The sequence below is a fragment of the Impatiens glandulifera genome, chromosome 9, assembly GCF_907164915.1.
Source record: "Impatiens glandulifera chromosome 9, dImpGla2.1, whole genome shotgun sequence".
In the NCBI taxonomy this organism is placed as follows: Eukaryota; Viridiplantae; Streptophyta; class Magnoliopsida; order Ericales; family Balsaminaceae; genus Impatiens; species Impatiens glandulifera.
The window spans coordinates 35,977,944-35,993,687 of NC_061870.1; the positions used below are offsets into that span (position 1 = coordinate 35,977,944).

Below are 15,744 nucleotides of genomic sequence, written 5' to 3' on the forward strand. Positions count from 1 at the left end.
CTCCAGTTAAAGCCATAAACCCTTTGATGGTTGCAAAAGCCTCAGGTGGAAAGTTTACATGTTATGTATCATGTATGTATGTAATGTAAGAAAATAAGAATAGAATTGAAATTTGTTTGTTTGATTGATTGTAGTTTCGAGAGGGATTGGAAAGATCTGAACGTGATTGGGTTTGGGTTGATCGGATGGTTAGCACCTTCCAGTATTCCGGCGATCAACGACAACAGTTTGACCGGACTCTTCTTTTCCAGCATTAGGACTGAGCTTGCTCACTTCCCAACTGGCCCTGCTCTCACTTGGCACATGAGATTGTTCTTGGCATTGACTTTTGGACAAATTGGATTCAAGAGTAGGACCGAAGATTACTTCAATAAAATAAATTAATTCTAATTAAGAAAATAATAATGTGTAAAAAGTGAACTACTTTCTTTGGATATTTGTTAATGAATGTTTAATTTGCTTTTGTTTCATTTCTTTCAATACTATTTCATTTATGCAAAAGTAAAAAAAACAAACATAAAAACACCGTCGGTGGGAATCGAACCCACAACCACATACTTAAAAGAAACACACTCTACCAACTGAGCTAAGACAACTCATGTTTATGTATGTAGTTTTAACATAATTGAATATCAAATAGTGTATCACAATTCACCAAACGAAAAGTCCTTAGCGAAACGGTAAGCACTTAGCGAAACGGTAAGCACTTAGCGAAACGATAAGCACTTAGCGAAACGGCAAGCACTTAGCGAAACGGTAAGCACTTAGCGAAACGGTAAGTTCTTGGAGAAACTTCCCTGAAACGGAACCCATATGATCCGAGATTATCTGCAAATATTATCATCGACGTATATGAACCAATATGAACCACAAATATGAACCAATATGAATCAAATACAAAATATAAACCAATATGAACCAAATAAGAACATGTTATTTTATATAACAATAGGTTTAAGGTTAGGGTTTGAAAAAATGAAGAAAAGAAGCATCGTCGCCTAAACACCGCACCGTCGCCTAAATACCCAGGTTTGAATATGAATCAAATCTGTATCTGCATAAGCACCGTCGCCTTCGTCGCCTTCGTCGCCGCCGTGAAAGAGAGAACAAAAGAAGAGAGAGAAAGAAAATGAAAGAAATGAAAAATTAGAGTATTTATACTAAACCTAATCCACTTAGCGAAACGCTAAGTCACTTAGCGTTTCGCGACAAGGGCAAAATCGTCCAAAAAAAACAAAATCACCACGAGCGCAATAAAATTAATAAATTACCATCATATCAAATAACCTCATCTTTGAGGTTATTTGATCAAATTCCCCGTTTTTAAGTCATTTCAAAACATCTCTAAAATTATATTTATTTATTTATTTTTAAAATAATATATTAATGAACAAACCTTATTTATATAAATTTTAAATTAAGTAAAAAATAGCTTTAACCAGAACATAATGAGTAACTAACAAATTAAAGCATTAGTAACTTTTAGTAAACAATAAACTAATAATTACTTAAAATCACAATAATGTTCACCAAAAACCAATCTGATTAAACACTTGGAAGAAGAATGTATGTAGTTTCATTTCATCCTGATCATATATATATATATATATGTAAGTCTTTAATTGAATTGAGATCTGAGATTCTTTGTTGTTTGGTATAAAGTAAAGTATAGTAAAGAGTCTTCTTATTTCCACAATTTAACACACTTGTCATGCCCGGTTGAAGATATTGTTCCAGTTACAGCACAGTTGGCTAGTGAAGCAATCAGACCTCCATGTGCAGACGGGATTGGCATAAACGGGGTTGCCTCCTTTGGATTCCACAATATTAATGTCTACATCCAAATTTACTATAATTAGAACTATATACATATAATGTGAAGTAGTAATTCATAATAAACAATAGCAGAATTTTCATTTTACCTGGTAAGAACCAATCACTACAAGTGAAGAATATAGTGGATGCAATGTACATGATTCGAATTTGCTTCCGTCGGATTGCAGCAATTGTATGCACACTTTATCCTTTGCAATCGACCAAACCCTTGCGCTGTCTTCACTCACAGAGACAAGATATTGACCAGAAACATCCCAGCACATAGACCGCACGTCTTTACCATGTCCCTGTTGTTTGTAATGTAATACAAAACACATTATTATTATTATTGTCTCAAACGTAATCTATATATATCTATGAACTTTATGTACCTCTAAGTAGGATATGAACTTGTTACTCTTAATGTCAAACAACCCAATTCTATTTCCAAAAGCAGCAGCCAACAGGTCCCCACTTTCAGGCTGAAATCTCACCTGTCTACTTGCACCCTGCAATTACAATCTCAACTTCTTCTTTTTTCTCAATAATAATAAAAGTAGTTACAGGATCTTCTAGAAAACTCAACACACACACCTGGAACACACTCGCACAAGTACTTTGTTTGACATCCCACAATCTGATCTCACCACCAATATCACACGAACAAAGGAGATTGCTGTTTCGCGGATGAAAGTCCAATGATGTCACTTGTTCACCATGCTTATCAAGCTTAAGTATTGATTTGTTTAACTGACGGTGTGAATATAAGGATAAAATAGTTAGATATACAACTACATTGCCAACAAAAAGAAAACAATGACGAGAGGAAATATGTACATCGTTTGAATCCCAAATTCGCACGGTGCGGTCAAATGAAGATGTGGCAAACACATTTGAATCAGGTCTAAACCGGACATCTGTGATGAGATGAGTGTTTTCCTCTGCTGCGTTAATGTAGTCAAGAGACTCCATGTCCCAAATTGTGACCTTGTTAACAAAACAATGTATAATTAGCTCCTTGGATGAAATGAAAAATATCCATTTGGAGGATTAACCAATTATTGAATTTTGGTAAAATGAACCTTCTTATCATGACCTCCAATAGCTAATAGCTTTCCATTTGATGAAAAGTCGCAACAGAGTACCTTCCCTTGGAACGAGTTAAGTGAAACTGCCTCCTGAAATCTGACTCCTGATAATGACAGACAACCAGAGTTAGAACCAACACTATTAGGAGGTGCACAGTACTTACTCTTCCTTCTTAAGACGCAAATCATAATAAATATTTCTCCATGAAAGTAAGTAGTGTCCTCTACCATTTCCTAGACATTGTTTTCTTTTTATGCCAGCAATGGAAACTCTAGATGGAATCTTAGCACATCAATCAGGGAGGGGTTCAGGTGCAAATTAGGATGAAAATGAAAATAAAGTCAACTCAAGGTTTGTCTCTTAATGACCAGAGTTTTGTGATTTCCCTATTAATCTGAGCTCTATGTCTATGTAGAAATTTTAAATAAGCGCCAAAAGACAGTTTTGTTGCTCATGTTGGAGTGGGCTAGTGTCTGATTGGGGTGGGGAGGATTTTCAGACAAAAAAGTAGCTGATATATAACAGACTATAAACAATTGAATTCTAAGTTTTTCAAAAACTCATGAATGATATTGTCAACCATTTGGAATGAGCAGAATCCACATACCATTTCTCCCTTTTATATCAATAGCTGCAGAATTTCGACCTGAATTGCTTAAAGAAGGGGTTGCATCATGGTTTTCGGCTTCATCATTGGAAAAGAAAGATCCTATATCATCATAATCAACTGGTTTTTCTACCTTGACATCCTTTTGAAGCTGCAGTTAAACAACAAAATATAATGACAGGTAGATGCAGTAAAAGATGTTATGCAGGCTGACCAAACATGCTCTTATCAGTGACAAGCAACAATGGTGTTCTTGATTTCATGAGAATTCATATCCGAGGAAAAGAATCACACGGTTAATAGATAAATAAAACCATATGGCCAATAGATAGAGCAAATTCACTTACACTATCTCCCTTGTCTTCAGGTGTATTATCTACCAGGGAACTCTTCCCATCTTCTGACATTGACGACCCCCTTCTCTTTCTGCCATTCTGATCAGAAAAAAAGAATCTATTAGATGATTCTAGGAAAATTTCTCATCTGTTGACACCATCTGATTTTATGTAATCCTTTTACTGGAAAAGCTCTTGACATAAGTGTGCCAGAGGTTCTTAAATTGTAAGTAGTTGCTACAGTTTAAATTCATAAAGTAGTCTTAGCACTTGAAGAATTGGAAACGATTAAATATAAACATACAACAGCACAGGTTTAATTAGTTTCAATATTTTGTTGGTTTGTAATATTGTCTTTGGATTCATCATTCTCTTATTATTATTTTTTTCTGTCTACTCCTGTGTTAAAATAGTAAGTGATCACAAAATCTTACGAAAGCTTGTGGTGTGGGTTGATCCTTTGATTGTTGCATAGCAGGTTGCCCAATTTTAATCTGCTCAGATCTTCGCCTTCTTGGGGATTTCTGTGTAGTTTGTTTCCTTTGGGAAGGTGTGGGTTGTACTGAAAATCCTCTTTCTGGCATAATCTGATTCATAGTAAATCAACCTTCAGAAAGAAGATCATAAATACTTTTGAATTCAGGAAGTAGAGGAATATAATTTAGTTTCTCCTCATTGTTCTTTACCCACAATAACAAGATTCATATATTTACAGGCCTGACATGATAAATCATTCAATAAGGAGCCATCAGAACCACAAGAATAAAGGATATAGGAATATAACATTTCCAACATAGGGAAACAATTATAATTTATGTTTCTGTATCCAGATCCACATGAAAAACCACCAATAATTTTGAATGTGTATGACTAGGGTTAATTTTCGTCCATAATCTCATCCATAAGTTTTTTGGATGCAGGTGTTTCCAAATGGGGTCCACAAAAAAAGAAATTTGCAAGCAACCAAAGATCACATTGTCCAGAACAGTTGTTTCTTATAGATGTAATTTCTTGTAAAGAACAGTCAAAATATTATAGAAAAAGTAGAGCAAAAATAGCATAATTCGCCGATAATAAATAAATAGCCTTTCAATACTCAACCCCGTCATCCCTTTCCCTTGCAAATTATCACAGCCTGTAGGAGTTGTTGAAAGTCTGTTTTTAACATGACCAATCCATCTAGGTTTGTTTCCTTCCTATTTCTAATTTTTCGACTTTTTCAACACCATCTTGAAATTCTTGTTTATTTTTTCTATCAAGGATTCAAATGTTAAAATTTAGAGCATTTTCTCCATCTAACCTGTCCATTGTTGTCATTTCCTTCAAGCAACTGATTTTTGAAATTGCCGGTGTCTCCTTCAGAACAAGGAACCAATCCACTTGGTGTCTGTGCAATAGTTTGAGACATCAACTGCCCATTTTGAGGGTGAGTCATTGATGTGTAAGACTTATTCTGTGGATGTGCAACAGGTAACATGTGTTTAACAGAACATATACTATTTAAGGTTCAGCATGTTCAACTATTAGAATTAGATACTTAGAGATGAGCCTTGAGTGACATAAGCTCAAAAGCTATATACGAAATAGAAAAATAGTTGGAAACACAGTCATCATGGTATGCTACTTACAGCCAAAGGCCGTCTGTTTACTGGCACTGAACAAGTCCTTCCCTCCAACCCTGCAGAAGTTAGAAACCAATGATTATGACCTACCTACAATAGAAGTTTCATGGCATCTAAGTTGAAAATGACAATTTTTATGCAAATATAGCATAAGGTGAAACAAGTTCACAAACATTAACATCAATAACTTTTAATGTAGCAATCTCTGAAAAGATTATTAATTATCCATGTGCCAATAAATAATTTTTTTCTTTGTCTGACAATTAATTAAGCATCTGATGTTCCATTAACTAGTTCAATTCACGCATTACAAGAAAATGGTTCACAACTATCAAAACCAAGTATTATAATTTCAGGAATAACTTGGGCATTATAACATTCCAGGAGATACTTGCCAACTGTAAACTAATTGACATGACAAACATTGAAAATCACGTTGAACTATGAAATAAGGAGAACTATTTTTGTGAATGTTGTTACTTTTAAGGTCTTGAAGTTAATAATTGGAGATTACTCTAGTGTGAAGGAAAGGATTGATATTTTCCTTCTTCCAAGGTAATAACCAAGATAAAATGTTCAGTACCCACTTTCAACGCTTTATACTTCAAACCGACAATTTATTAACATTACTGTAGCGCAAGAGAGTTATATTTGTAAGATTATTAAGCAAGATAAAAAATCCCATAGAACAAATAAACAAAGGACATATCTTTTGAGAAAGAGCTAAATAAATTATCAAGTCAAGTAATATATGAGAGTTAAAATGTGATCAATCTTAGCCTCTTAGGGGTACAAAAGCAAGCCTTGGTCATCTATTCATCATGCATTTCTTCACTATACCAATTGCTGATATACTAAGTCTAAAAGCAGCATCTATGATAAACTGATTGATTCAAGATCATGATGAAAAACTCTACCTCATGTTAGAAAAAATGAGAAGTTTCCGGTAATACAGAAAAACTAATTCTAGTTTTGTTGAAAGGGCCTAAGTGGAAGGTTATCCCAATAAAGTGTAAGCACAAAGAACTAAAAAAATCGATATCACAAACAGACCCATATCATGATGTCCTCCTCTTGGTAAGTCAGCATTAGAAGCTATATCCAGTGTCGAATTCATGCGAACAGTATTTCCTATATTAGACTCAAGCTCATCCTGCAACAAACACAACTATGTTCAACTGGAAATCCATCAAATATGAATCGGTAAATAGGAAACAATAAGGATCATTTCCCATACCTTAGATGTCTGTTGCTGAGTATTTCCATTATGAAACTGTTGAGAGTAGCTGCAACAAATGGATTGCAGATCAAAAGAGCCTACATATAACATACTGAAGTACACAAGGACTAGAATTGTAGCAAATTATCAATTTCAAAAACACCAATGAATCAGAAAGTTCCTCCTATAAAAACAATCAAAATGAGAACTCGTAGTCTCCACTCCTGAACTGGCTAAAATACCAAAACAATACATTTATAATTGTTTGGAAATTCTGCCTGAAAACTCTGCCGCGTCTCTCCCAGGAGGGTATGGAGGTGAATGAGTCTTAAACAAACTAATATAAATCAAGGGTTATGATTAATGCACTCACCTAGGACCTGCTGACTTGTCAACATTAGGAAGGCATGCATTGACATTGAAATTAGCCGAAGGAAGCCTTGAATATGCTTCCTCATGTACCCTTCTATCCAATTGACTAGCTACTGGATTTTGAATCTGCATACTGCTCAATTGCATATGTGAAGAAACCTGTCCGTTTCTCTGCTGATTCATATGTGGCGATTGCATAGTATGTGCATTACGGAACTGATTTGCAACAGTTGGTTTATCCTGAGAATCAATTAGCACTGAATCATATAATTCCAATAACCACCAGAGCATGAAGCAGACAAATCTAACTTTACAAGAATAACACCTGAACAGAGTTTTCATTCATAGCCTGAGGACGCCTCAAGAACTTAGTGCTGTACATATCCCAGAATACAATCCACCAATCTGTCAAGAAACCTCCAAAGGAATCACTCGCTGAAACAAATTCAAACATTTGAAATTAGTAAGTAATCATTCTATTCAAACACAATACCTGTAGTGTAAATAAACATCATAAACATGAAGCAATCCAACATCTAGGTAAACAACAATTCCGATGATCTATTTTGCCTATTTTGTCCACAACTTAACAACTTCATGCTAAACAAATCGAAAAACGTACCAATAGAATGTGCATTTACTTCAGCCTCAGTAGCAAACATCTCTGCGATAGTATTCATGTTTCTTTTCAACAAGTAATCGTATATGAACCAGTCAAGCCTAGCCGATCAAAATCAAATTATACTGATTAGAAAAAAACAGCATAATCATACACCGATCCTGAAATTTATGAACTCAAACACATTGATTTTGCACAAAAAAACATTAGATTTCAATTTACTCACATCTTCTCTGACTCTTGCTGATCAACGGCGGCCATGATCGCAAAACGCTTTGACTTCGCCGAAACCTAGATGACTGAAACGGAGATTCAAGAAGCAGCTTACAGAAGATTGTAAACAAAAAGCGAGGTTTAGAATTATTTCAGAAATTCGCAAGTAAGAGAGAAGAAAGTAATAGGCATGAAGGCAGCCAAAACACAGTACCATGCAAAAATATAAGCCAAATTGGGTTTTAAAATCCCCAATCCAAATATATTCCAAAGATTTTGTTTATATAAATAAATAAATATATATATATATACCTAGTTTTTCATATACTTTCCAATATAACCTTAATTTCAATAGATACTATATAATATAAACAAAATAATTCCTAAATATTTATCCTTCTAAATTCTCAAAACAAAACATTAAAAGATAAATTGTATGGTCTACTTGAAGAAATTGTTATCAATTAAGAAAAATGGTGCAATAATGTCTTAAGTAAATTGTATGGTCTACTTGGAAAAGTTTAATAGGAGATTTACTATTGAGATTTACTGATATTCCCATAAATATAATTAATTATTACAAATATATTAATTAAAATTACAATGAATAAAAAAATGGGTTATAGCATTTTGAATCCTAATAAGAAAAATGTTGTAATTATCATGAGATTTTGAAAATGATGTAACATAGTCAAAAGGATATAAGGGAGTAAATTAAATGTAAATATTATTACTCATTACAAAATAGACAATATTGCTTCCCAATATTATTTAATGATCTGGGTTATCAATAATATATAAAGACAGCGAGTGAGATTAAATTGTAAAAAATAATACTTACTTCTTTTTTATTTGATTTTACTCAATATTATAAATTAATAAATTTATGTAAAAAAAAAAATCTTCTGATAACGGTTTATTAGGAGTATGTAATTTCAATTTTTAATTTTAATAAATAATTTTTTTTATATTTTAGTCTTTCTTTTTAACATTAACTTTTATTTTTACTCTAATTTAACAGTTAAACATGTATTTTAATTTATTTTTTTAATCTTAAAGATTGCATATATATATATATATATATATATATATATATATATATATATATATATATATATATATATATATATATATATATATATATATATATATATTCAGTATATTTTATATACAAATACATTCTCCTAATATCTAAATTAAATCAAATAAATTAAATATATCAATATAATCAATTAGAGTATTTTTTTTTAATTAATTGTTTTAATTTATTTTTTATTTGAAACATTAATTTTTATTCTCCATTCTTATTTTTTTTTAATTTAATTTCAAGACAGTTTCTTATAAAAAAAAATAGAACTAATTTTTTAAATAATTATATATTTTTTAAACTATTTGTATTTTTAATGATTCAATTAGGAATTTAAGAGTGGGTATTCAAGTTTCCTAAATTTATCATGAAACTTTTGGGCCGAACTCGTGAAAACGCTAGACCATAATATACCAACTAAATATAATATATGCTAAGAATATTAATTTTGATATAATAAAAATAATTTATTAAAATTAAATATAAATTATTATTTAAATAATTATAATGGTCATACTTCAACTTAAATTGGTATTGAGTGTGGTATTGTTGAGTAAGTTTATTTAATATTTATTTATCCTACATTATTTAATTATATATTTTTAAATAATAATTAATTATTAATATTATATATATTTAATTTGCATTCTTTATTTAATAAAATAAATGTTTAAATTAATATTATGTTCATAATTTTATAGATTAATTATTTTAAACCTAATTTACAGATATATTAATTATATTATTTATAAGGTCGGATCTCAAATTTAATTTATTCAAGGAAACATACCAACCCAACCAACCAGAGAATTATATATATATATATATGAATGAGAGATGATTAGATAATGGAATTTGGTGAGAATTATATATATATATATGAATGAGAGATGATTAGATAATGGAATTTGGTGAGGAAATGACTTCCTATAATTTTATTAGTTGAAAAATCAAATAATTTCTCTTTTTCTCTCTTTTCTCCCACTTTTATATTTTTTTCAACCAATGAAAGTGATGTCAAGTCATTCCCTCACCAAATTCCCTCTTTTTATCATCCCTCTCAAACATACCAAATCAATTAGTATACCTTGTTGATGAAAAAAAAGCAACAAACATAACAGTGAAAAAAAACATGAACATGGATGGAGGATTGAATCAATTGTGAGTCAGCTTGATTATAGATGATAATGGTTGGTTGGTATATACCAAATGATCCTTTGCAAGTAATGTCCTCCATTAATTGATTCAACTTCAAAAATAATCAAGGACAAAATCCAAAGAAATAAAACCAGAGTTGACTCAAACAATCTGTAATATGATGTAATATAATCAAACAAACAATCGTGGAAGACAAATATCCTAACAGTCTGATAGTGAATTGGTTGGTTGTATCATTGATCACTTGTTTATGCAACAATAACAACAAAGAAATGTATTGAAATTCAATTGTTCTTTGTTTTGATGATGGTGTGATGATCTTCTGATCTTTGTGTTAAACCAATTTCTTGCATCTGATTCTCAACTGAAACAAAACCTGTCTCTGCAAGAAATCTGCAGAAGAGAAGAGGATAAGCAAAATTCAGATAAATTGAATGCACAAGAACAAAAGGGTATATAATTGAAAGAAAGATGAAAATCCCAAACCTGCTAAGGAGGAAGAAGAGGGTCCCAGTTATAAGAACAAGAAATGTAACATGAAGTATCAAGCCCAAATCACTGGACAAAAAGGCCAGGCTGAGCATAACAGTAAGAGAGACACCCAGCATCAAAAAGGCAAACTTCAGCGTATTCCATGTGGCGCCCTGAAATTACAAAAACAAACAAACAAACAAACAAACAGATCCATCAATCACATCCTTCATCCGTCGATCCATCCATGAAATTAGAGAAATTAACAAACATAAAAAAGGCAGCAATTGACTAACTGACATTAACGCCGGGAGCGAGGGCTCCAAGCAACACTGCTTCTGCCGAGGAAACAACTCCGCCATTAGATTGCTTGCTTTCTTCCATTTACCTATTTCCTCGATCTCACAGAACAAGAAGACGACCACGACCGCGACGGGGAGGCGCGAGACCCTGGAGCAAGAAAATAGGCCCAATTACAAGCCCAATATCAAGTAGGCCCAATTACAAGCCCAACACAGTTATCTTCTTAAGTATTAAGCTGGTCTTATTAAAAAATATTGGACATCGTGATTCGTGGATGCCAATACGGGTGGGTAATCGATTCTCCATTTTTTGTTTATCGGACTCGGACCAATTAATAGACCGACGGCCTAATGCTACGTACACCACAATATACAACAATTAATTAATTAATTAATTAATTATTATTTTTTTTAATGTGAATTTAATATAATTGATGAGAAGAAAAATTAATTTCTAACATTTTTTTTTTTGAAATCTTAAACGTTCTTAGTTCGTTCAATACACACCTAAGCGATCCTAATAATCTTTTATTTTGTTCACTTTTTAGTGTATCTCACGTCCAAATTTGTGTTTTAATTTTGTTTTATAATTATGAATTTCACTGTTCATTCTTTATTACATATAAAAAGAACAAAATAATATGTAAAATCAAACTAAGGGCTTGTTTGGTTTGTAATTATTTAAATAAATTTTAATTTATTTTAAAAATGTTTAGCAACAGTGATCTTAAGAAGATGATTTTTTATTTTGTTTTGTCGTTAAAATTGCTTAAAATAAATTAATATATAATAATAAAATAATTTAATTATAAACAATAAAATATTTTAGTAAATAAATTGAGTCATATTATTTATCCTAACCTGATTTAACAATATTGAGTTGGAATCATATTTAAAATAATAGTAATAATTAACTTGCCTTGATTACATCAGTGAGTGAATAGTGAATTGTAATTGTATATCCGTAATATATATATATATCCGTAATATATATATATATATATATATATATATATATATAATTATACTTAATTTTTAAAGGGTTCGAATTGTTTAGTCGAGAGATATGGTTAATTTGAATAAATATATATAAAAATAAATAGATATTTAGTTGAAATGTGAGTTTATCTGTTCATAAATTTAAAACGTTAAAATAAAATTAAAATATTTCGAATTTGTCCCTAACAGAAACAAAAACAAGTATATAGTATTTTTAATTATATTTAATCACTTAGAAGTCATTAGATGATGATGAATATTGACTTTATTCAAATATGTTGGTTTCATCTAATTTTTTTAAATTAAATTGGACAACATCACGTTAATTTATCAAATAATATTTTTGGACGGGTGAAATTTTAATTAGAATATTCTCCCTATCCTCATTTTTTTTAAGTGTATACCTTTATTTTATTTATTATGTTGCTTATATAGGAAGAAACCCTCTATTAAATTGTTGTAATTTATGAAAATTTTATTACCAATTTATTTTAAAACAGTAAAAAAAAAAGTGAGCTGTAATATATATTACATACATAAATCTTGATTTTTTATAAAAAAAAAAAACAAGCTCTGTTTGATTTGTTTTACCTTTATTATTTTATTAGTTTTATTTATTTGTATTGTCTTATCATTTTCTTTAAGCTATATATTCCTTTTAATGAAATAAATTTAAAATAAAACAAATGTAGATTACAATATATTAGGCATATGCTTAGTATATATTATAAAATAATGAAATGTTATAATAATATTTTTTCTATCAACTTGGACAATGTTTATTTTTCTCATATAACATTTAGATATTTAGTATATTTAGACTTATGCAATATGCACTTGCTCGACATAGGCATGTGTATCGGTTATGATTTTTATTTTATTTTTGTTAGTATTAATGCGAATAATATAATATCATGGCATAATCCTACTAATTGTGTTGTTTGTGTGTATGTCTTACTAACTATAAAATACAAGTATGCAATAATAAGTTATATTTTAATTTATTTAATCACTAAGACACACCACTTTTGATAAATATTTAATTTGTTTTTGTGTTTTATGATATAGTTATATATAGTACCTTAAACTCAGTCCTTATATTGTGATCAACAATATTGAAGGAATTGTTTTTGTAATTTTGTTTGGACTTGGCTTCTTAAGAGGGATATTTTAAGTTAATTTATATTTGTTTTATCTTTTTTTTATTATTGGACTCTTCCTCCTTTTTTAGTTTTTTTATGAGTAATTTTGTGATTTGTTAATGTTATAATATAATAATATATTTATAACATATTATCATAATATTATATTATTTTTAAGTTTGAAGAATATAAATCATCATTTTAAAAGTTTTGTCTTCCATCTAAGACATTCAAATTATTTTCCTATTTTGTAGACAATAAAAAATATCTGAATTTTGAAGAAAATTGTTATAATATATAATAATATATTTGTAAAATATTATCATAATATTACAATATTGTAGTAATATGAATATTATATTATTAATTTTCTTATAAATATATTGTAATGTCTATATATTATATATAATTATGTAACTCTAAATATACTATTCATTATAATTTTCTCTTTATTCTAATAGTTGCAATTATTTATTTAAACGATTATGTTTAATTAAAATAAAAAATTTTAAGTGTAGTTATCTCGTTGGCCAAAATTCTGAGTTTAGCACGACTAATATCATGTGTCGAGCCGAATTCATGTTTTTCTTATATTTTAGGGTGAGAAAATTATAGTAATTATCGTTATATCAAAAATACCGTACCGCAAAATATCGAAAATGTTGATTTTTTGATATACTAAAAAATGTAAGGTATGATATTGATACTAAAATTATTAGTAATATAAAGTATGAGATTTTCAAAATTTCGATATATCGAGATATATCAAAATACTGAAATAATATTTATAAATTAAAAATATATATAAAGAAATAAATAATGACAAAGGAAATTATAAATAATTATTCTTTAATTTCCATTGAATGATAAAAATAGAATTAAAAGATAATTATACTATAATATTATTTAATATATGGATTTAAAGCGTTTATTCTTGATAAGACAATATTGGTTTATATAGAATAGAAAGACATATATTAAACTAATTTTATTTCATTTTAAAGTATTTTTTTCTTTAGAATAGACTCAATAGAGTCTAATAAATTGTCAAATTTATCTCAAAATACAATGAAATATGAAACACAGTAGTGTACTACTGGGAATAAGAAAAAGTTGATTTTTTTTAAAATTAAAACTTATTTTAACTCATAAATAGGGCAAGAGTATAGTTTAGGAACATTGTAAAAAGAAAACAATAAAGTTGGTTGATGAAATAATACAACCAATCCGGGTATGCAAGTACGGTAAAGTTAAGATTCTAGTCGCTTTTGGAAATACTACTAGGTTGCAAATAAATTTAATAAAAATGTGCAAGTTGAGTTCACTCTAAATGGGAGTGATAAAAGTCAAACCATATTGACGAACAAGACGATGGAGCAAGAAAGTTCTTTAATTCCTCACACTTTTAACCAAAAATAAAATAAAATTGACAAAGTATATTTTTTAGGTATTAAGAATATATATTGATACCGTAAGTACAGACGTAAATGTATGAAATTTTTTATTACCGAAACAATTTTTTGTAAGGTATAAAACATAGATAAAAAATTAAGATTACGATACTCTTGAGGAGTTTTTATCCATTGTTAAAATAATAAAAGTTCTAATATTAGTTCTAACAAATATAAGAAGTTTATACTTGAGATTAAGGCAATCTTTTGATGTAAAGATCATGTATAAAATGCAAAACAAAATTGAAACAAAAATCAAGAACTCAACATATCAAATGACAAACATGAAGGTCAAAACATGTATTCTCTTGTTAGTCTTGTTCTTAGCCTTGTTTATAGTTGTTCAAGCATCATATTTGAATGGTAAAACATTATCTTTAAAGTTTATGAAACATGTTTTGGGGTCAAGAAAAGGCGACAAAGTTAAGGAACTTGATCAAATTAGAAATTATCTTTCTGTATATGGTTTTTACCGTCTCTCCAAGGCCGGTCGATACCAAATGAGTCGTTTGACAGGGCATGACTTCAATGTTTTTGATCGAGACATGGAAAAAACAATTAAGAGAGATATTTCGGGAATTTTAAACGAGAAAACTCTGTCACTATCACTAACAGCGAATCCTCGTTATGACTCCACTTCCATCAAACACAAGGTAAAGTTAGTTCGGAATCCCTTTAAAGGTGGTTCGTTCTACGTGCTTGGAGCGACAAGGTTTTCGAAACTCAACCTAACATGGGCCGTACCACCCACAACGCTGCCACACGTTCTTAATGCCACTGAATCTGCATTCCGCAGTTGGAAAGCTGCCGTGCCAACGTTCAATTTTGATAGAAGTAATGACTTTCACGGAGCCGATATTCAAATAAACTTTGTTAGGGGCGACCATGGAGATGGTTTCCCATTCGAAGGAAGACAAGGAACTTTCGCTCACGCATTTCCTCCACCTGTGGGAGTGCTCCATTTAAACACAGACATTGCTTGGGTGGTGGGAGCAGTGCCTGGGAAAGTGGACATTGAAACAGTTGTGTTACATGAATTAGGACATGTCTTTGGTCTTCAACATAGTAATGTTTCTTCTGCCGTAATGTGGGCAACTGGGCAAAGGGGGATGACCAAGGGCTTGTTTGATCTTTGGTTATTAGGTTTTTTCTGGGTTTTGTCCTAAAAAACCTTGTTTGATGAAATTTTAAAAAAACTAGTTTTTAAAGTTAAAAAGTCAAAAATATCCTTTAGTTTTAAATA

The 15,744-nt window shown here is 30.2% G+C and overlaps 3 protein-coding genes across 3 annotated transcripts; 1 reads left to right on the forward strand and 2 right to left on the reverse strand.

Annotated features, from left to right (window-relative positions):
* Nucleotides 1-1,579: 1,579 nt before the first annotated feature.
* LOC124915202 (transcriptional corepressor LEUNIG-like) lies at nucleotides 1,580-8,037 on the reverse strand. The gene is made up of 17 exons (XM_047455877.1): nucleotides 7,905-8,037; nucleotides 7,682-7,779; nucleotides 7,385-7,494; nucleotides 7,061-7,299; nucleotides 6,706-6,754; nucleotides 6,522-6,621; nucleotides 5,475-5,524; nucleotides 5,147-5,299; nucleotides 4,281-4,433; nucleotides 3,859-3,945; nucleotides 3,512-3,662; nucleotides 2,898-3,007; nucleotides 2,653-2,802; nucleotides 2,410-2,565; nucleotides 2,208-2,324; nucleotides 1,923-2,123; nucleotides 1,580-1,834 (listed from the first exon to the last, which is right to left on the reverse strand). Exons 1-17 carry the CDS (start codon nucleotides 7,937-7,939, stop codon nucleotides 1,685-1,687), a joined length of 2,109 nt encoding a protein of 702 aa, XP_047311833.1. The 5' UTR covers nucleotides 7,940-8,037; the 3' UTR covers nucleotides 1,580-1,684.
* A 2,198-nt stretch (nucleotides 8,038-10,235) lies between these two features.
* On the reverse strand, nucleotides 10,236-11,005 carry LOC124916674. The gene is made up of 3 exons (XM_047457423.1): nucleotides 10,908-11,005; nucleotides 10,623-10,780; nucleotides 10,236-10,529 (listed from the first exon to the last, which is right to left on the reverse strand). Exons 1-3 carry the CDS (start codon nucleotides 10,989-10,991, stop codon nucleotides 10,421-10,423), a joined length of 351 nt encoding a protein of 116 aa, XP_047313379.1. The 5' UTR covers nucleotides 10,992-11,005; the 3' UTR covers nucleotides 10,236-10,420.
* Nucleotides 11,006-14,887: 3,882 nt separating this feature from the next.
* LOC124916363 (metalloendoproteinase 1-MMP-like) lies at nucleotides 14,888-15,667 on the forward strand. Its single transcript, XM_047457080.1, has one exon. It carries the CDS (start codon nucleotides 14,888-14,890, stop codon nucleotides 15,665-15,667), a length of 780 nt encoding a protein of 259 aa, XP_047313036.1.
* Nucleotides 15,668-15,744: the final 77 nt, after the last annotated feature.